The sequence below is a fragment of the Colletes gigas genome, unplaced genomic scaffold (genome assembly GCF_013123115.1).
Source record: "Colletes gigas isolate AHSC1104 unplaced genomic scaffold, ASM1312311v1 Colletes_gigas_Sc00012, whole genome shotgun sequence".
Lineage (NCBI taxonomy): Eukaryota > Metazoa > Arthropoda > Insecta > Hymenoptera > Colletidae > Colletes > Colletes gigas.
In genome coordinates, this window is record NW_025106641.1 from 7,857,197 (window position 1) to 7,879,570 (window position 22,374).

A 22,374-nucleotide genomic window follows, 5' to 3' on the forward strand; every position below is an offset into this window, starting at 1 on the left:
GAAATTAAATGCTAAAGTTTCGTGATGTTGCCGTGAAAAATTCAAATAATTTCAGTATTTTTACTTCGATACGGGAACAACAGAGTTCTTCGAAACCTTGCTGCTTTCCCATCGACATTCAAGTGCATTTCGAAACACGCTTTTTGCGCTTCGAAAGAGGACGCGAGACAGTTATCTTCGCGGACAGGTGTCTTCGCGGGAAACGGCACTCTCCGCGATCGACGTATCTCTTTTGTCATTGAAATATGAATGGAACAAGAGCGTTTATCTCTGCAGTTGGAATACCTTAAAGAACCAACAAGAGAACACTATCTCGGCTGAAACGTTATTTGGAACGTTTAAATGACAGGGCGTCGGAAGTGAATTAATAGTCGCGTTAAAAACACCGATAAACGGTTTACTGAAATTTTCACCGCACGTTGGACACGTTCGTGGGAGTATCGCGAGTATCCGTGGCTCCTCGAGCGTCCCGTGGCCGACATAGTTGATCCTGTAATTATTCCGAGCGTCGCACAAAAGACGAGCCCGATTGCGCGTTAACTTCGAGCAGGGGGGAGGACCATGAATTCCATGCAGCGATTGACTCCGGTACCAGGATCGCAATGTCCGCTCACGGGTGAATCCCGTGAAAGGATACGCGTGGAGAGAACGCTGGCCAACCAGCTGCGAGTCCAAACACGGTCGAACGTAATTTGCAAACTTCGAGTCGCTCCGGACCGGAGCACTCCGGGGGCCACGGTTCCGATTTCGATCGGAGGGGGATTCTAAAGCCGTCGGGCACACACCCACGCCCCGCAGGAACGCACACAGGGAAGATACGTGCGCGTCCACCCGGCTCTCGTTCGACCCAGTTTACGATGTCTACTCGCTAAGAAGATAATTCCCAGCCAACTGTATGCGGAACGAATCACCGGAACGTTGATCACGATCGCCGGGGTGCTGTTGGCAGTACGCTTTGAGGGATACGTCTGGTTTGGAACCGCGCGAATCTGGCGACGCGTGTGGCGTTTTCTTCTCTCGGGGGAAACCATCGATCTCGATCTTGGGACGAAAGATATAAATGCACGTCGATTAAAAGTACACTCATTTATCAATTGGGTGCAGGTATACGAAAACGAGACGAAAATCAAGAATAATATAGTTGCGTTCGAGGCCTTGTTGAGGGGGTTATTAATTACTCGAAAATACAAAAACATTGTGAGGTTTAATATTTTCTTTAATATTCACGAATCATGAATATATACCAGAGTAACCAAAAAGGTACAAGATTTCACTGAAATACATTTAGTGGTCTTGTTGTGATGGGCCATATGTAATTAAAAAATTATTTTTACTCTAAGAAAGGAAATATGAAAAGGGATGGCAGAGAAAATAATTATATGAAAGACAAACTATGGATAATAAAAATTAAGGAAACGATGGTTGTCGATTTTTAAAATATTAACCCTTTGCTATACAATGACGAGTCTGACTGATTACAAACTCTTTTTGTGTAACATATTTACTTTCACGAGGTTTTTACAAGACAAATCTATTCTTTTTCGTGGCCATTTCTCTTACGAACAAATTTAAACAAAATTAAATAGTATACATTTAAAAAGTATTTGGAATTAAATCGTACATCAAGAGGTTACATTTCTGATTTTATTCAGAATAGAAGACTATTAATTTTATTGAATTTACGATTCTTTTAAAATGAATTTGTGCATAGCAAACTTGAGAACGATTCTACTTGTATAGATATTTTACTTATTGACACTAACAGCGTAAGAGAAAAATTGTTTGATTGACAAAAAGAGAACAAAGGGTTGTCGAAGGTAGGTGAAAAAATACTCGTTCGTTGATAGACACTTAGCTAATGAGTATTCAGCGACGTTTGCAGAGGCGTATTTACGTGTTCGCCGTACGTAGTTCAATTCTATGACGCGGCCGCGATTCGCAAACTCGGAGAATGAATTTCCATGAGAACGCGACCGTGTTATATGAAATTCCAGGACTCTTTGTCAATATTACCGCCGGTGAAAGAGCCGGATGCCTCAAGTTTAATATGATTAAAATCGAGTCCGAAGCGCGCTGGGTCCGCGATAAAACGCACGAAGCACGGGAAAAATATTTTCAACGGCAGAGGCACCAAGTGTCGATGGAATTTCAGTTTCAGTAATTAGTTAGAATCGAACGAATCGCGGGAATTCCGTAAATTGTCCTTAATCACGGACGAACGGAGAATTCGTGTACGCACGAAGTCGATGTCATCCTTAATTTTGCAAATAAATCCCGGATGAATGGGAGCAGCGATGCGTCCTTGTGCATTGTTCCGTCGCGATCTCTGATCTTAATTCGAGACGAGGGGGAAAATTTCGAATGGATATTCGTTGACACAAAATTAAATTTAATAGAACGTTCTCTGCCACGTGCAGGCTCTTTTATTAATACAAAATTCTTTGGGGAAAAAGTGTACAGCGTAAAATAGCTAAACGAAATGAGTCGTGTCTAAAGAACAAACAAACCACGTTAATATTATGGAGCAATTACACCTTCCTATATCCGAAATTAAAAAAAAAGATTGACTATTGAGAACGATCCTGTTTTAAACAATATATAATTTATATACTAGCTTTTGTGATTTTCTGTATTTATAAATTTGGAAACGAATATTTCCTACATAATGTTATTCTATCTTAGCTATAGCTTGGGCTAGTTTATCTTCTATTCCAATCGTTATATTTATCCAAACAGAGATTTGAAAAATTGTCACCGATTTGTGAAATTGCCAAATTACGGGGTGGCCAGCAAAGAAGCAACCACGATGCAAGCAACGCGTTTCTAACGTCGCATCCTGACGGTGCAACGCCCCTTTATTGTGCACCTTGGCCCTGGCTGCTTTTGTCGAGCGTGCACGCTTCCGCGAGCAAGAAAGTGATTTTCTGCCGCGATAACCGTGATTTCTAAGACACGCCGTCTTTACGACGCAATCAGAGGCCCCGGTTGAACGACCGACAAACGCCTTTTGATGTCGAATTACTTCGACATTCCCTCCCCTCTCGTCTCATTCTTCCACCACTTTCGAGCGACGAGCGCCCCGTCACCTGTGTGGCACATATTACGCTCGTGCGTCACTCCCAACACTGCAAATTATTCACCAAATCTCATATAGCTGTTCCTCAACCAGAACTATCGAGTCGTTGAAAGAGTATTCTTGCAATGATTCTTAAAATGAACACCTCTACTCCTCAACGATATCACTGTGCACATCTACTGGTGTCGAGTTTCACTTCTACTGCACGAAAAATGAATGTGCTAACCCGAACGATGTCCATTTTATGAATCATTACTCGACGACTTCAAAAATTGTACAAAATCGCTTTGAAAGGGGACTCAGCTTGATGTGCGTTCGTAGGACTATGTTTTTAACGATGTTAATGTTTTATGGTAAAATTCGGTAGAGTAATAAACGTACGAGCGCTGTAGCGTTCCAGTCGTTGGGAAGTTTGGCGCCCCAAAAGAATTTGTACCGAATAGAAATTTTCGAGATCGCTAGCCACGAATACTCTATTATTTTCTGTTATTTTTGTGCTTTACGCGAAGTATGACGCACTAAATACCTCCGTAAAAACATTCCTTTCATTCTACGTGTTTCGCGTGTGACAACGCTCGCCCCCGAAATTAGTCGCAGTTAATATCCCCCCGGGAGACTTTTAATAAGGACAGTTTAGCGTTTTTACGTTGGTACATTCACGGTGCATAAAACCGACCTTTTTCTTGGCGCCCGAGTGCTGTGTTTAAAGGGCAACCTTTCCAGCTGCGGGTAGTATTTTTCTACTTCGCGCGTCGGTCGTTCAGCATTCGTACCTGCCATTATGCTTCAACAAATAAAAACGAACTTTTTTGGAAGTTTCAAATAAAAAAAACTCACTGTACGTGTTCTTCTGAGTCGGGATAAACAATCGTGAGCGTGATATAAATTCGTTACTTTTATCACTCGAACCACAACGTAAGCTCACATAAAATTATATGTAATTATAATTTAATAATTCTGGTTCTGGGTTAACATCACTATTTTTCATCGAATGAAATTTCACTGTCACTATTACCTTCGCTGTATGTCAGCTACTGGAACACTTCTTTATTTTCTGACGATTGTTCTTTCGTCTCAGAGACCGTAATGTTATGGAATAATTGCAAAACGTTGCAACACGTTCAAATAACGACGATCTAGATTTGGACAGAGCCCAGAACACGACTCGACATTTAGAGGTCTCGCGGAATACTGTTGACAAAAACATCCTCTGAGCCGTGCTCGTTTATCGCGACAAGCGCTTACGTCTAGAATGGGGATCCAGTGTAATAGAAAGAGTACGATCACTGTCTACGTCCTTGTAAAACGTAAATAAATTTCTATCTTGGATACTATCGATTCCATCGAAAATTTCTGTCGAACACAAAAGTTTCTAAATTCGATTTTCAATAATTTTTATTATACATGTTTTTGTTATAAAAGTAACTGTAAGCTAAATATCGCACCTAACAAATTGCCACACATACGTGTAAATAGAAACTATTGCAATAATTTAAAAACTATTTCGTTAATATCTCAGAAACTAAGATCGACCCCATATAACAAGCAAAGTAAAATTTGCTCAATACGACGCCCCTAACACGAGTTATTCGACAAGTTAACCTCAAATAAACTAAAGTAGCGCATTATTCGCATAAATTAAAAACAGTCACAATCGTAGCAACTCCCGAAAACGGTGTAACGTAATTACGATCGCGCAGCTGATCGCGGAAAGCTCGATCATCGGTTCACGGTTCAGAGGCACGGGGGACGGTCCGCTGAAATATCATAAATCACGAAGTCGTTGCGTCTGAGAAGTTTTCATAGTCGGTTGGTTCGATCGGTCGCCCCTGCCCAACTATCGTCCCTCCGGTTCCCACCCCCACAACCTCCCCTTTCCCCGTCTCATTCTCATTACGAAGTTCCCGGTCATCAAATTTTATTAGCCCCCGCTTCAAGGGTTCGCCTTACTTCTAACTCAATATCGTAGATTTGTAGTCTCGGTTTAACTACCCTCGCTTCATCCTCGTCCCGGTTCTCTCCGTTTTCCCGATCTCCGTCTCCCTTCCACCCTCACACGCGTTCGTACGCGTTCGCCTTCCCGCCCCCGCTGTCTGTCCCTCGCCTTCCTTTTCTTTTCTTTGTGTTTTCTCCTCTCGAACCCCAGATGCAAGCGCGGCGAGCACCCCGGAGCTCGAGAGACTTTGAAAGCAGCAATAATTCCGTGCTCCACAGCCGAGAACTAATTTCCACCAGGCCTGGGAAACCAGTCCCGACGATCAACGGTAGGGGGGTGGTTGATCCGACCTTCTCCGCCCCCGCGATTCCTTGCGTTCGTCTTCCGCTCGCGCCGTTTCGTCGTCCGACAATAGCCAGACACGCTGTACCGTCGTCGATGGTCGCAGCCAATGAAGATCGATCCTTGGCGGATCCGGCTGGTCGATTCCGCGTAAAGATGGGGGCGGAGGAGCCCCCGTTACGACAAAGTCGCGGTATTTCTGGGAGCAACCGCCGACTCGATGACGAATATTGCGGTTCACGGTCGGTTTACCGCTTCGTTTCCACGCCACGGAGATACTGGTGATGTCAATTTCGATCCGATAATTGCTAGTTGTCGATGAACCACGTGCTGGATGCGGACACGCGAGATGCAGAATCTTTCGGGGGGAGTTTTATTACATCGAGTAGAAATTTTAGTGGCTTAGAATATTATTTGTTTAATTTAGATTAACGTTTCTCAGATCGACACTTTGATTGCCAGCCATATATGACAGGACCTCTCTATGAAACTAAAATAATTAATTTTCGTAAGAAATTGCATGGTTTTGGTGAATCTTTCGGAATCACGTTCAAAATCTGATAGTATCGAAAATTTCCGTTTTAAAACGTTGATTAATTTTAATCTCGTACATCGAGGAAAGAACAAAAATTTCGAATCTAATGAAATATATCCATTTCGATTTATTACACTTCGTACGGTCTGAAAGAATAATAATTATCGAAAGAAGAATCTATAGAACGGAATACAACCACAGGAGGATGTTGTGCAAGAATATATCCCACAAGAACAATGTCTAAAAGCGATCGTAAAGACCCTGGGAAGTTTCGAACTATTTTATTCGTGAACACGATTTTCGCAAACGTTTAAACGGCGAAGAGGATCGACGATATCGATAAGAGAATTTAATTACGACATTGTTATGTAACGGTGTTGTTTCGCAGAACACGTTCGCGATGCAATGCAAACAAATTAGGGCGTGCAATTGTCAAGAATGCGGTAATGCAGCAGCCCCGACGAACAGTGTTGATATTACGGACCATTATTAACACAGTAGAAACAGACCGTATTAGTCAGCCATCGTTTCCAGTAGTGCACACTAGCGAGGTCTACCAACAGTAGACCGTGTTAGCAAATAATCAGCCGGCCGTGGCATTAGTAAGAGTTTGTTGAAACCAGTCAGCAGTAGCTACAGATCATACGTCATCGACAGTATTAAATATCACGTATTATACGATAGCTGTGTAGCTACAACACTAAGCGTAAGTAGAGAGTGGAGAACGAAGGTGTCACGTTGCACGTATTATACCGATGGACAACAATGAAACGCGAATAATCATGAGTAAGGATGTCTAATCAGTCCTAATACGAAGAAAAATTGTCGCTTCATTCGTATTAATAACAAAACGAGGAAACGTTGGAATCGTCAGATTTTTCAGAATGAGAAATAATTGCTCGCGAACCCAGAAATTTAACATTTAATATTTCCAGAAGCGTATAAATTCAGAATGCTCGAAAACCACCCCCTAAAAAGAAAAGAGTCCCAGAAGGAAATGAAGTTGGATCAACAGAAACATAATCTTACGTTAGCCCCAATTTCTCGATGATTAACCACTGCAAGCGGATCAATCGCGTTCGAAACGACGTTATTTAAGAATTATTAGTAATAACCGTAGTCCTGAAAGTACCGGACCGCGGGACCAAGTATAATTCCCAGAATCCTGCTGCCGAGCCGGTTCGATCCAGAACACGACAAATTGAAAACTGCGAATGACGTATAAAAATTAATGAGGGCGCAGTTAGAGGTCGCGTAACATACTCGGGCGATCCTCAAAGATTCACGTAATCCTCTTACGTCGTTGGATCTTCAGATCCGCGTTGACTCATCCGGCAGGTTGTGCTGTAAGCCTTTAAACCTATCTCAGACGAACCAATATCAGGGCAATTTCGAGAAAACGGTGTCACGACATATCGACTGAACCGTGGCAAGCTTTTGGATCAAATTACTCCTGGCGGATCTGCTGGCAGCGGCTTGGTGTTTTGCGAACGAGAAAATCTCCTTCGTTCGGTTCCTAATACCCGACAATTAGAAAAATGCAACGATCCGTTTCCTTCAAATACTAAATATTATCAAAGGCGATAAGGGGGGAAAAAATACTTAATTAAACGTATGTAACATAATAGAGCTATGATTTAGAGACATAGATAATTCACGTATAGGTAAGACGTAAGTTGAAAAAATTATTCGTGAATAATTAAATGTTACGCTTTGTAAATTAGAATGTAATAATTATTCGTATGATGCAATTGATCAACAATTCATGTTACGGTAATTAAATAAATATAGCAGCCTTCGTTTAAGATACATTTATTTTATTATCGCAACATGAATTATTGATAAATTGCGTCATTCGAGTAATCATCGTATTTTATTGTTTTATTGTCATGAGAGTACGTTCCTCCTTACTTATTGCTCTTGATATCTTCAGATATCATCTGATCATCAAAATCGTTGCATTGCCATCGTGAAATATATCTCTTTTGTGTTACATATATTTAATTAATATTCACTGTGAAAAAGAAGAAAAATTCAAAGGGGACGAGCTCTTTTGCCATGAAACTGCTATTTTTTAATGAAAATTGCCAAGCTAAAAGGTCACTGAACCCTGCAAAATTATCATCAACAATTTTATTCCACCTTCCTCTAGACCAAAGTGAGGAGTCTAGGTCACAAACGACCCAGACTCGATAAAATCCTTTCAGGATGAGTTGGAGGCCCGTTCGCGTGTCCTTGGACGGTCACGAAGAAGGAAACTGACAATAGGTAAGAAAAACGACGTGGTTTACCTTTTGCTGCTGCGTCTGCGTGGGTTCCGTGGCGAGCAGTTGCTTCAGGGCCGGATGTCCGTGGCCATTCGGCGTCGATGTTGCGCCAGGCGTGCTGGGAGTGCTGGGATTGCTTCCTGGCGTGTTCGGAGTATGAGGACCGGTCGTGGGACTGCTAGGACTAACGCTTTCGTTCACCTTGCTGCCGGCATGATGGTTTTCCGTGTGCCTTCTGAGACTCCTCGCGTCGCAATACGACTTGCCGCATCCTTCCGCTTTGCATTCGTACGGCTTCTTGTTTCGATGCGTCAGCATGTGTCCGTTCCTGCAACACAGAAGCCGTCTAATAAGAACGAGGGACCATTTGCATCTCGAAACATTGGTTTAATAAATACCAATCTAGCCGTCGAAATTAGGTAAAATATTGGGTTTAAATCTTTCCAATTAATTTGAGACTATTGAAATTGTAGGGCTATGGGTTGTATGATTGAATTAAACAACAATATTTAACTGTAGAATATTCAATCTTCATTCGTAATGCGAAGATATATCTTAGATTTTTGTAACAACATTAGACGGTTAGAAAATTGAACAGAGACCGCTATAGTATTTGAGATAGTATCGACTTTGTCTGAGAAGCCAATTATGGAAAAATCACTAGCAAGCAGACCCACAAAATGTTCAACGTCAGGAGAAGCTCTAAACAGTGAAGGTTCAACAAGGATACTGCAGCGTTTTCGAATTTATCCTATGTTTTCGTCCTCCAGGAACGTTTCCCCAATGTTTGGCCGTATCTTTCGCCTACACCCTGAATCCCGGAAATCCCGAACAACGACAAACACGTTTCGTCGTCCTATCTTACATCTAAGCTCGTCCCTCGCGCGACAACCTCACGGCCGTTTCCACGGCTAAAGACTCCTCTCTTCGCCCCATTTGCTCGATATCCGGGTGTAATGCCATCGACGGGGACGATACGTACGTTTAACGCGACCCGTGGACCTATTCCGAGCATCCTCGGAACAAGTGCACAGCGCGATGGCGTCGAAAGAAGGCGAGCTTAATGTCGAGGACGAAAGAATACGCTGGAGCAACAAGTTGGCCCACGAAATTCCGTCTCTCGTGGACTTTTGGGTACAAAACTGTCGCGATTTCTTTTTTCTAGCGATTAGTAATTTTATGAAATACTTTTGAAAGCTCCACGCGTGCTGTAACAAGAAACTTCTTCCTATTTTTCAAGCAATTTATAGTTATTCTCGTATTGGTACACTAATACTATAATGGTGATACACTATAAATGGAAAAAATATTATTTATTTTTACCAAATGTTGTTTTCATTACACACTGCTAGTTCTATTTACGAAGTAGTTTTTTTTTCTTTTTTTGATATTGATATTGATATTTTGAGAGGTTATAGTAATATAAACAGTGAAGAAATTCAATAAATACGGGTTTTGCAGAGGATGCTGCACTTCGCTGATCACACAAGAATGAAAATTAAATTCGATAAAATGAAAACTTCCGTATTGTCGAAACATAAAAGTCAACGACCGGTAAATAAATCTCCAGAGAAAGGAAGCGTGGAGATATCGAGCCCGAGATTCGAGACGCAGTATTTTTCGAGTCATCGATTCCAGAGAAGGCATTTGAATGCGTTCGCGGCACGGTCTTCGGAACAGGCTGGAATAAAAGTGCGAGGACGGTCGTAAACGTTCGTCAAGCGTGGCCGAGTTAACTATTATCGCACGCTGCGTGTGCCATTTTCACGACATTCTCACGAAACGCCCATCGAGACGGGAAAAAGAAGAGGAAAGAGACCACGTAACGGAGAGCGGAAAGTGCAACAAGTTGGCGATGCGGTCTAACCGACGAATAAGAAGGGTAGCTTTATTGCCCTTAAGAAGTGTCTGATACGTCGATCTTCCCGTGGCCCACACCGTAATTGCATTAATCCGGCAATGAGTTACACGGTGGAAACGACATCGTTAACCGCGAAATGCCGCGGTCTATAGTCGTAACTATAATCGAGATACGAGATTCAACGCGGATAAAACGGGCCGTAAGCGACTCTGTAAATTGTTGGTCCGTAAGACAAACAGGAAACATTATTCGTAGATCGTTGAATCGTACCTATAACTATTTCTGCTTTCGATTGCGTCAGAATCGTGTTTGTACGAGGAAATCAGCATTTAAACAAATAAACTAAGATACGGGAAAATGAAGCTAATCGAAAAATAAAACAGAATTTACAGACGTTTACAGTTGAAGTTTCTGACCAGAAAAAATTTAGAAATTGTTATCCAATTGCATCGAGTTTGGTACCAGTCTAATTACATTTACATTTCATGAGATATTAGAAGAAATAAATACAGTAGAGATCAGAAGAGGTCGAGTATCAAATATGGTATTCCAGTACCGTAAGAACCAACATTCCTCACGATTCACCGAGTCACTAAAGTAATTTTCACGGTTCCAACAGAGGAGCATATTAAAAAATACACTCGCGTCCGTCGATGAAAACCATCGCATTAACGTATTCCGGTTTCCCTCCGTGAAACTTCCTCCGCTCGTGCAACCGACGTCTACCCTTTCTCTCGTATTCTGAAACTTTAACGAGGTCTCGAACATTGTCCACGTCCGTATCTTCCTGGAAGGAAGGGATTCTCCTGTGAATCGCACTAAGAAGTAGCCGGGAGTGCAGCGCGGAGGACATCGTATCCAGTAAATTTTCCAGCAGTCGTGGGAGGGAGAGGGGAGAGTTCCTCTATCGGACCAAGTTTTATAGTCTATCGATATACGAACGAATTCCCTTAAATTCTATCCCGAGGCGAAGTTCGACTCGAGCGGAGAGAAGGAAGGGAGGGGAGGGAACAGGGTTTAATTTGTAAAAGCTAATTCGTTCAACTTTTAACGTATATCCTTTCTGATCTGCCGTCCTTGCGGGAGATCGTTCCGAGGATCGATCGAACCGCCCGCGAGTCGCACTTCCGACGTTAAAAGGCGGAAAAAAAGAAACCGGGTGCTTTCAAGGGAGTCTGGGATAAAGCGTCTGATTTATTTCGTAATTTGCCTTCGAGTAATAACAGTCGATGGGTAATTTGAATAAGTAACTGCCGCGATTTACAGGGGGGGCGGTTAGAATTCGCTGATTTTTGCGAACGATGGCTTACTAGGCTTCGTAATGGCGTCTTAGATACTCTTAATTTATTTTATTTCATTTGAAAGAAATTCTACCAAATATAATTTCTATTAAAGAAAAATTTTTTCTACAGAATTTTTACCAGGAACGTTTCAATGCAATATGAAGAATGCATCCGCGATTTAGAGTCTGTCATCGAACGACGTGTTTCCGTCCAAGATTTTCCATCGATTAACTTTGTGCGATCTTCGAGTGTTATGATAAAGAACGCCAAGGACGGAAAGCATACTTCGATAATGTCTTCCGTTTCGCTCGCTCTTTCTCTTTGAATCCGCAACAAAGCGTTTTTAACGCAGCGAGGGGCTAGTAGGAAAATGGCACAAAGACCGTATTGAAGACGTCGAAGCGAGAAAAGAAAGCTTCGTTGTTGAAAGAGAAACAAAGGAACGAGGATATCTCGGTTCCTTTTTTCTTTTAATGGCGATGCATCCTTTAAAGAACTGCTCTAAATATACGTTTCTGAAATGGAATCGATCCACGGGTCTGATAACGGTTTTAAACGAACGCCAGCTTCGGAGAAAGATCTCTTTTAATACGAAGATTTCGATCGATGGATAGAAAATCGCGTCAGGAGTTTGAAGGTTCCAAGATGCATTTTGCATGCGAAACGAGAAGAGAAGACCCGGGGAGGAATTTAGAATTTTCCTTAAAATTTTCGATCCAACATTCTTATACTTTTAAACGTGTTAATAATAATTCGATTCTGGATCTTTGTGCTAATTCATATTTTTATTAATTCTTTGCACTCGGAGACTTTTCCTCGATCAGCTACTACTAACTCAAGTAAACATATATCTTCTTTTACACTCTTTGCTTATCTATTTTGTCCTATACAATCACTTTAAAACACTGATATCGTTGTATTTCATTAGAGAGTACATTCAAATGCTGGATGTCCCTTCAAAAGGAACAGGAGAGTGGGATAATAGAATTAATGAAACGAGAGTTTCGTACAGGGTTATTTCCACCCCCAAATATATCAAGTGCATTCCATAGTTTTTCGGGAATTAAAAACCTCTCATAATTTCGGTTTTCGGAATTTCGAGAAACGATTGAACAGTGAAAGAGAGAATTTCGCAGATGCACCCTGGGTACTAGAAACTTTTCCGCGCTGAGCGTCTCCGCCCGGTCTCTACTCGTAGCCTTCAAAGTCCAAGATTAAATTCTCACCAATTATCAACTCTCCATTAATTTCCCCGGTCGCAGTCGGTCGTTGCGAAAGGAGAGTCTCCGGGCAGGGAGGCCCGTTCGCTCCGCTCTATTTTCTTTCATTTCACGGGGTCAGAGCATCCTTAATGCGAGGCGGACGAGAAGAAAGCCCAGGAACAAAGAGGGTATCGACGATATCGAGGTGGGAAAGCAAGCCCTCTTTACAAGCGGAAGACCGAAGAAACGACGAAGCTCCCCCGCTGGCTGCATCGCCAACGACTCTTTCTGAATCCTGCTCCCCCCTGCTCCCCCCTCCGCCCCTGTCCCGAAGTTGTCGCAAATCCCTTTTGGACCAAGAGACGGCGACCACCCTCCATCCTCCTACACCTCTTTCTCTCTCTTTCTCTGTGTGTATATATATATATATATATTGCTTGGCTCTCGAAGAGCCCTCGAAGAGAATATCTCTCGAGGTATAAGCGCTTCCTTTCGTTCTTCCTTATTTCGAGGAGCAGCGTCGCCCGTTCGAGCTCGGGGGAGGAAAGGGACTACGTGGATTTACTTCGATAACAGAGATACGCCGAGGAACTTACAATGGCGGACCCGGGAACCGGCGCAAGAAAAGGGGTGAAGGCTAAGGGACGGGGACCAGGGATCGACTGCCGGACCCGTGCAGTCTCCTCTTTCTCCTGGCTCCTTCGCTGAATCGGAACAGGATGTTGCGCTTCGGGCGTCTTTTTTTAAATTTCAATTAAACCAGCCTCCCCCTTCTCCCGTTACGCCCTCCTTCGAATCGCTGACGCGTCCCGTTCGTGACTGCGTATTAATTCGCTCGACGTCCGTCCAGACCTAACTCAGACGTCGAATTTAAAAATGTTCGAGAGCTACTCCAAAGGTGCAATTTTAGAAATTTCATTAAAAAAAGAGTTCATAGAAACGTACATATTCGACCTTGTTTTCGAGTTATTTGATTCACAACAAATGAGCTCCTTGTATCTGAACACAGGTCTGGAGAAGCTTTATCATCGACTGTCTTACTCTTTCCATTTGTTCAGGAAATGTTCAAATTTCATGCAAGCCGAGTATACAATGGATTTCAAATATACAATTCGTCATAACTCGAAAACAAGGTAGAATAGAACATATGTTTCTTTATTGCTTTCACGTGTAGAATTTAGTCTTGAATGGGTCCTGCATGCTACGAGACATTCTATATCAGTTCGTCACCAGTAAATTTACATTAAAAAGTCACCCCTAGCAATCCATAAAAAAATGTGCAAAGGATAATAATTGCGGCTGGCTCGGCTTACTGGCGAGAAAGGAAGTGTCCTTCGAACGTTGTCGTTCTTTCTTGTTATTTTTTTTATTTCCTCTCTTTTTTCGTATTTCCTTTTGTCTGCTTAATTACTCCTGCGTGGAACAACGAATTCCGTGCAAATTCTATGTGGCGTCCGCGAAATAAGAGGCTTTCAAGAGATAACGGGAAACAGGTTAAGTACTCCGGGACTTTTTCTTTCCACTTCGGGTGTATCGTTGCCCGCGGTTCAACCGGGGAAGCCTGTTTGGAATTCTTTTTCTTTTTCTCTCTTTTTTTTTTTTTGATAATAAGACCGAACAAAAATTCACGGGAAACTGTGTCACTTGCTGATAATAGAAAAGAAACGAATCGGGAAGCGAAACAGTGACCCTCGACCTGTTAACGAAAATAAAGAAATCATCTTTCCATTGTGGTAACTAATTTTCGCTTCGGTATTCTCACGTTCGTTACGCTGCAGAGGGAATTATAATATTCGAGGACGTGAATAAAAATTTATCGTCGATTAGAGTGGAAATATTAACAGTCGAGGTAGTAATTTAATCCGAAGTGTACCTTTTCAATATTACTAACGACGTTTGCTTTCATGCATTCGAATAATAGAGAATAATTAATACGAAAGGCTTTGTAAAACAATAAGCACGAAAAAAGGTACTGGGAAATCAAACATTAATTGAACGGTAACCCCCGAGTAATAATCCAATAATACGAAATGGGGATTTAATTCGAGGGTAAAAGTATTTTCATTGTTTCTTGTAAAAAAGAATAATATCCGACAGCTATAGAAACGCGTTACGTGATGGAAAACTTCTCCCATATTATATAATGGCGAGGAAAAGCGAAGGGCAGATTCGATATCAGAAAATATCGATGGAACTTGTAATTCGACACTTATTACTTCGTACAAATAGAATTAAATTACGTTCGATCACCGGCCGCGTTACATTTATTTCCCGATCAACCGTCAAACTTCCCACGATCGATGGATCATTGCCTTAATCATATTTGTCTGAAGAAACCTATCGTAACAATTTTCCCATTGAAACGTCATGAATGGTTTCAATGGCAACGTGGAGGTATAAATGGATTAATCACGTTACTCTCTGAAAAGAGTGCTTCTGCAAGTTTGCACGTTCCTTTAAAAATAGATACGTCAGCACAATAGTGATCTGTCTCGAGCAGGATAAGAAAAAGTGATCGTAACTTTCTATTCAGGTCCAGTCGATTACGCAAATATTAATGGGAGGAAAATTCCTGGTCAACGAGCTTTCTAATAAACGTTTCTGCAAATCTTGTTGCATAAGAAAGTTAAATTAATTTCTCCTCTACTCGAATAGAGAACAAAGTTCATTAAATTCTTGTTGTGTTGTTTTTAAAATAATTGCCCAACCGTGGGTGAACACTCCGTATAGTTTACAAGAAATCTGACAGAGAGTGGTTCGAAAATCGTCTCGTCTCTCAATCAGTCCTCTTTCTTTATATAACAGCGCCTCTTATAATCTTGCCGCTCGAAGAAAATTCTTTGCTAAATACTTAAAAGGTAAGGGACTTCAAAGAAGTATTTCAGAGACGACAGTTATTACATTCGTTACATAAAACATTCTCTGAAAAGGCGGCCAACTATGCCGTGAGATGCAATTTTTTCCCTTTGGTGAACTGAACTTATGAGAATTTTCAGCCCCGCGAGCACAAATTACACTTCATGCAGAATTTACAGTAAGAATCTCAAAGACTAATTATTCGTTGCTTTCGGTGCGTAATGGGCTGCAATGAGCGTAAAAGTGGCATTTATATTAATTAAACGCAACCCCCCCGCGTCTATTAAATTCAATAACACTCGACGTGCACGAATCAGAATACTTTTTAACAAATTACCCGAACGTAAATTTCGAACAGTGTTTCTGCATCTCCATTTAAAGCTTCCCTGGAGATTTCGTTACTTAGATCGTTCAAACATAATTTACCATAATAGAGTTATACAAATTTAAATGGAAAACACAGAGATTACAAACACTTCTATAAATTGTAAGGGAAAATTTAATGTGAACCCAAATAACCGCGCTATTATATTTGTTAATTAATTTCTATGGTCAGCGATGAGCTCGTCGGAAGGGAATAGAGTTCGAAACGCTATCGTCGAGTTTACTTTTCCGCTATTTTTAAGCTGAAATTGCGAGGTCGCGATACAGTGGTGAAGTTTAAAAGGATTCGCGGAGAAAACACAATTCTTTACGACTTCGGTCCGCAGTACATACAGAGTTAGGTACTTAAGTCCCGTCTTTTCGAGGTATCCGAGGTTAAAAGGATTTCAATAAAAACAGGAAACAGGCCAAGGACTTTTTCGCTGATCGGATAAAGTCGTCCACATCGTTTACTCGAATCCCGGCATATGCTTTCTTGAAAACGAGTTTCCAAGTAACCGACCAAGAAATTTTATGGACACAAGCCAAATGGAATACTCCCTCGAACAAAGGGGCAATGTTTCTAAGTACGCCGTTCCTTCGATCCAACTAAACAAATATCAACAATATCGTCGAAATCTTCTACCTGCTGTTTTTAACATATTTAAATTGCTTCTATAATACTAGAAATAATTTAAACTTGTCATATTTTGCATTCTGTGAAAAATTAATAATATCATTTAAAAAAAAATATTTATTGGCTACAGTAACAAACGATTTTCTATTCAATTTTTGTTCGAAAGTTCGAAGGGTTTCTCGTCGATGAAGGGAAGACGGAACTGGCGGCGAAAGGAAATTGAAAAGGAACAATCGACGGGACATTGAATTTGAAAAAAGGCTCGAAGAAGCCAGAGATGAAACAAAAGTAATTCCTGGCGGTGTTCGTCAGCTAGCATCGAACATAGTGTCGGTGGACCCCATCGACTGAAATACGTATGTACATAAAACGAAAGCGACGTCGAGGAAAGGTCGAGGAAAAGAGAAATACTGTTCGAGTCGAATCCATTGCACGTAGCAAAGGGAACGAAGCACAAAAGAGGATTGCGGCGATTTCGATGCGAGTACAAAGACAAATTTTCGAACCTCGAAAATTACAAACGTTCCCGATCGAAGAACCACCGACGAGAAACAGTAATTCTCCCTGGAATTACTGTTTTATTAAATTAATATCTTTTCCTCGAAAATACGTTAATTCCATTCGTACATTTATTCCTATAACTCGATATTTCAATTCGAGTTACACGATAAATTGATACGGCTGAATATTACCGCAAATGATTCTCGAATCGGTAATATATAATTTACGTTTTATTTCAGTGGTAACGCTCTAATAATCCTCTTAGAAAATAGTTGAATAATACGTACGTAAGGATTATATATTGAAACGGCAACTCCCATCCCTCGAATGATTTTAAGCTTTCAATATTTTATGAACAGATTACGCCGGATTACGACCACAGTTACAAGTTTGCAGACTCGCCTCGGTTCATTCTGTCAGCTTAGAATTCGAAGCCTTCGAAATTTTGCCCGATTGAACATTTTCCAGTTTCGATCGTTTCGAAAATAAGCTTGGAAGCTCGTTGGAACCAGAGTCACGTTGACGTTTCCACTGATTTATAATCGCATTAGAATACGATTCGCGGAGACCAATCGTCCCTACGAGCATTAGTCGAGCTGCAATCATTCGTTTTCTATTTTCTGTTTTACGAGTTTTCATTCACCGCTCTACAATACCGCGCACTTAGGTTTCTTTAATGCTTTTCTTTGTCTGCTCCCGCGATGAAACGTATATTATGCGATTAGTGGTATCCTATTTGTGGTATCGCATTCTTTCGTTGTATTCAAGAATTCTAAGTCTTAGGCTTCGTTCGAGAAATAATTTTAAAACTTCACGAAACACGCGAACGATCGAGTACGATTAACGCGTCTGACCAATATCAGTTATTTCTACTTGCATCAGTATTTCTATCATTTCAAGCACTGATGTAAGTGTATAATAGTATTCTTTGCGTTGTATGAATCTCGTAACTGGTCACGATTGATTAAAACATAATATTATACCGCTGGGAACCCTCAAAAACAAAATTGTAAGTAGTAATGAGGAATAATGGTCAGACATATCTTCGAGGACAATTTTCTCAGGAATGAAGCCTCGTACGAGAAAATTCTATTCTATATTTTCGACTTGTTTTTACACGAAGAGCTTGCTATTATTCGGTTGTACAACAAATCTTAGCTCTTCATGTACAAGCATCTATATTCTCGTATTTTTCAGAAGAATTCTTTTTTCCTGAAACTTGTCATACTTATTCCTAGCTAACTACTCTTCCTTATTTAATTAAGTGTTTTTCTGTTGTATATTATATCACTTTGTATCACTAATTTTCCAAAATATTCATAATTTTTTAATCGTCATTCGTAATGTAATCTTTATTTTGTTTCCTTTATAAGATATTCTATTTTCCAGTGATTCTGTGCCAGTGATCCGTGGATATCTTTTTTCGTACAAATCGTCGTAATCAGTTACTTACGATTTAATTACAGGGGACACCAATTCCTCTGGATATCAACGCAAGCCTGAGAAAACATTCAACGAGTCGCAAGTAATACCGCGACACGGGATCGAACGTGACACAGGCGGCACGAAACTGTGGCAGAAAGGAAAACTGCTGTCCGTTCGAAACGCAGCCGAGGATACGTGGCGAATTCCGAATAGAGGGGAAGGAGGATTTGTAGATCCGTCTTCGCAGGAAATACAAAGTCTAACCTTTCGGCCTGGCCAACAATCCTTGGCCAAGGCTACCAGAAGCAACCATCGCTGCCACTATTGATTCCCTCTTATTCCTTTTCTCGTTCCCGAGAAGAATTGAATTTTCGTTTCTCGCTGGTCACTCCGCGATTCTGCCACCCCCCACGCTCCTCTATTTTCACGCTCACGTTTTTTCTTGCCCTTCGTTCCCTTCTGCCCTTGCTCGCCCTTCGTTTATTTTCAGAGAGTTTCGCGAGATCCCTCGGAAAATGAACATGAACCAATATGAACGAATAAAGTAACTTTCGTACTGTCGTTTTTGTTTCCCAAAGTAACAGGTGGTAAACTTCTCGGGAGAATTCTTTTTGATTCGACTTTTGGACCTTATAATACTTTTATTGTCGCTTCATATGTGTATGAGCGATGGCGTCTTTTCACTTTGTAGTTGAAACGTTAAAGGAAATAAAATAGGCGCTGAGACTAATTGTCTAAAATGGAAGTTTAAGTCGAATAAAGTTTCTGGATGAATACAGCGTTGCAATATGGATACTTTTGTATGTTTAACAGTCCTGAGCAATATAATTGTGTTAGCAAGAGACTAAACGAGCGACAGGGTTGAGAGATTGCTTCCAAACGAACCAAAAATCACATTGTTCGATTTCATAAATCCTACCTATCATGTGTAGCGATCCTTAGAAAATTCCGAACGAGTAATCGACGAGTAAAATTGAAAAATTCATAAACCGTTACGACGAAAGACGAGGGGTACACGGATACGAAATTGTTTACCGTATAAATTGACTCCGAGAGAGTCGAGGAGCATCGTACAAAGAACGCTCCATTTTTATTCCACGCGAGACGAAGAAGACATTTTCTGGATGGAAATAGCATCATTTTGACTTACACGTCCGGGAACACAATGAAAAGAAATGAACGTGCGAAAATTGCGCAAACTGTAAAGAGGAAACCCCTGTGAAGTGTTTCATCCCTTCGGAGTGAATTTCCGCGAGGGAAAAAGAAACTACTTCTTACGTCTTCGAACGTGGTCTACGTTTTCACGAGGACTCGTCAGAATAGGAATTTTCGCGCTGGGAAAACCTTGTCAGACACGTCGATCCGGGAAACATCCACGGAGCCATCGTAAACCTTTCCTCCTTCTTTTCTCCGCCTTTCATCATCCCTTTTCGCGTCACGAATTACGGGGTTTCAGCGCGAATTCGACGTACAAATGGGAACGAAACTAACGAAACTTCACAGACTCGTAAAGCAGCTCAAGATATTAGACGCGTATTTTGTTCTCGGTACGACGAGACGATTTCGTGGAGAGGGGGGGGGGAGTCTGATATCCCCTTCTAACGCGCCTTCGGTGCAATTTATTTCTAGGATGTAAGTGGAACATGCAGAACCGGGGGATTACGCGTTGGAAGCGAACGTCGTATTATTTGAAGTCGGAATCTATACTTAAACTCGCTCGGCTCCGGAGTATTTATCGTTATGGCGACAAATGATTTTCTTCGGTCGTTCCGTGCAAAGTAAACGCGACGATTAAAACGGGCGAACGCGATCGAAACGACGAAATTCTTTTAGCGCGTCTCCGGCGTGCTTTACGAAGCGAATGAAACCGATAATTATTCGGAGAATTTCAAATCTTTAACTGGTAAATAATTTCTATGACTGAAATTGTACGTATTATTTTTATAGTTTTGTAGCATCTAGATTAAATCTGCTACGTATAGGATAAATGGTGATATCTTTTAAATTTATACAAAAATTTGTCGAAAAGCTGTGTTCCCGTTAAAGATTACACAAAATACTAGAAAACATTTCCGTAGATATTATAGCACTGCACCGGGTCTGTCGGATCAAAAATTCAATATACACGAAACGTTCTTCATATTTACTGGATTATAAAACACTGGGAATAGAGCGAAATTTTATAATATTAAACGGACCAGAGATTTAAATCGTGATGTTTTAAATTATCTTCATGTATCTTCCAAAAAATCGATGCTATTCCATCGACGAAAGTAAATAGCTTTTAATCGTTTTTAATTTGCTAAAGCTCCCCCTTGCACTGCCTATCGTCACTAAAAGTGCTTTAAAAAGCCAGCAAAGTAATACAAATATTCGCGGAATGGAATTTCATCCATTTAGAATTTCAACGCGTTGCAAGGATTTCTAGTATCTCTAATTTAGAAAAAACCGTGCATCCTTATAAAATTGCATTTTTTAACTATGATCAGCCATATTAATTATACTCTAAATACAATTCTGCAAATGTGTTTTCTTTTTCCTATAACCACCAGCGAGTTATTAGATTCTGAACAGCCATAGAAGACCAAATACGGAGTATAAGGAGTATCATCTCTAATCTAAAAAAAACCGTGTATCCTTATAAAATTGCATTTTTTAACTATTATCAGCCATATTAATTATACTCTAAATACAATTCTGCAAATGTGTTTTCTTTTTCCTATAACCGCCAGGGAGTTATTAGATACTGAACAGCCATAGAAGATAACTCGAGGACTTCTCTCGACCCAAGTATGTTCGAAGTACGTTTCCTCTCGAGTCTTTCTCTCCGAATACATTGTTTTCGTCTACTCTAGGAATTACTCTGCGATCGAAAGCAGTCGAGTTCTCGGCTCGCGGGGGCGTAAAAGAGTAGACGGTTTTCGTTAATCGCAGACGGCAACGGAAACACGACAGGTTCCGCTAATCCACGCGGAAAAGAGGGGGGTTGGAATCACGCATCTATACTCACAAGTGGTCCTGCCGCTTGAACGCCTTGCCGCACATCGTGCACACGTATTTCCTCTCGTCGCTGTGCGTCAGCTTGTGCTTCGTGAGCGCCGATGCGTTGTTGAACACCTTCCCGCAGACCTGCGACAGAAACCGTGCACCGTGTCAGCGCATCTTTGCAACGACGCCCCCCCGTAACAGTTGGCTTATTCGCGTAATCAGCCATCGACGCTGACAATTTCACGAAGGGGGCACGAACTTTCCAAGTTCGAGTCTTTTCTAGCGATCCACCTGTTTAAATCTTGTCTGTTTAAAATTTTTTATAGGTGGTACGCGATCTACGTTAATATGTACGCAAGTAAACAAACACTTGACCATCTATTGTCTTCAGACAAATGTACCTACCACGTATGTATGTAAGTAAAGTAATTTGTAATAATCTGTTAGTCATCCAAAATAAAACCCTAATATAAAACTAACACCGAAAAAGTGACGATTTTAATAAGTGTATCGTTGAAAATATATTTCAGACCAAAGACAGAGATATTTGGAAACAGCGTAACGATTTAAAGATTGTTCGATTTCGCAATCCGCGAGGCGCGTTCGATTCAATCGCCGGCCCCCTGTTATTGGAACGAACCGGATCGCGCTCCCCGTCTAACGAGTAACGAAATTACTGTTCACAATCGCGGACAAACTAAGTGTAACGGCTTCGAATCGGTTCCCGCGATTTTAATACACGATAATCGGCGCGTGTTTCGCGCAAATGTTCGCAATTCTCCGCGGCTGGGCAAACGTTTCCGCACGGTTCATTGCGAGCCCCGCGAAACGGAACGGGCCGGACACAGTTTTCAATTACCGGGCGCAGCCATCGTAAAACCAGACGGACACGGGTTTACGACGGACATTAGAACGTCGATAAAGATACCATTGCGCCACGGCGAGCTGTGCGCCTCGACGGTGGGTGCGCGTTTACCATCGATCACGATCGTACGTTTCGAAAGTCTGTGTTATCGCAGACCTTTTGACGACAACCGACTTCGGGACCATGAATTTCTCCGGTTGCGGGGGGGGGGCCAGACGTATTATTTTTAACGGCGTC

The 22,374-nt window shown here is 41.4% G+C and overlaps 1 protein-coding gene across 6 annotated transcripts in view; it reads right to left on the reverse strand.

Annotated features, from left to right (window-relative positions):
• Window positions 1-22,374, reverse strand: part of LOC122399109 — a 605,244-nt gene that overhangs the window by 108,862 nt on the left and 474,008 nt on the right. For all 6 annotated transcript variants that reach the window (XM_043399523.1, XM_043399526.1, XM_043399525.1 and 3 more), the window contains 2 exons: window positions 21,295-21,413; window positions 8,181-8,484 (listed from right to left, as the gene is read on the reverse strand). In XM_043399523.1, the coding sequence (XP_043255458.1) occupies window positions 8,181-8,484; window positions 21,295-21,413 (423 nt within the window). The remainder of the gene's footprint in view (window positions 1-8,180; window positions 8,485-21,294; window positions 21,414-22,374) is intronic.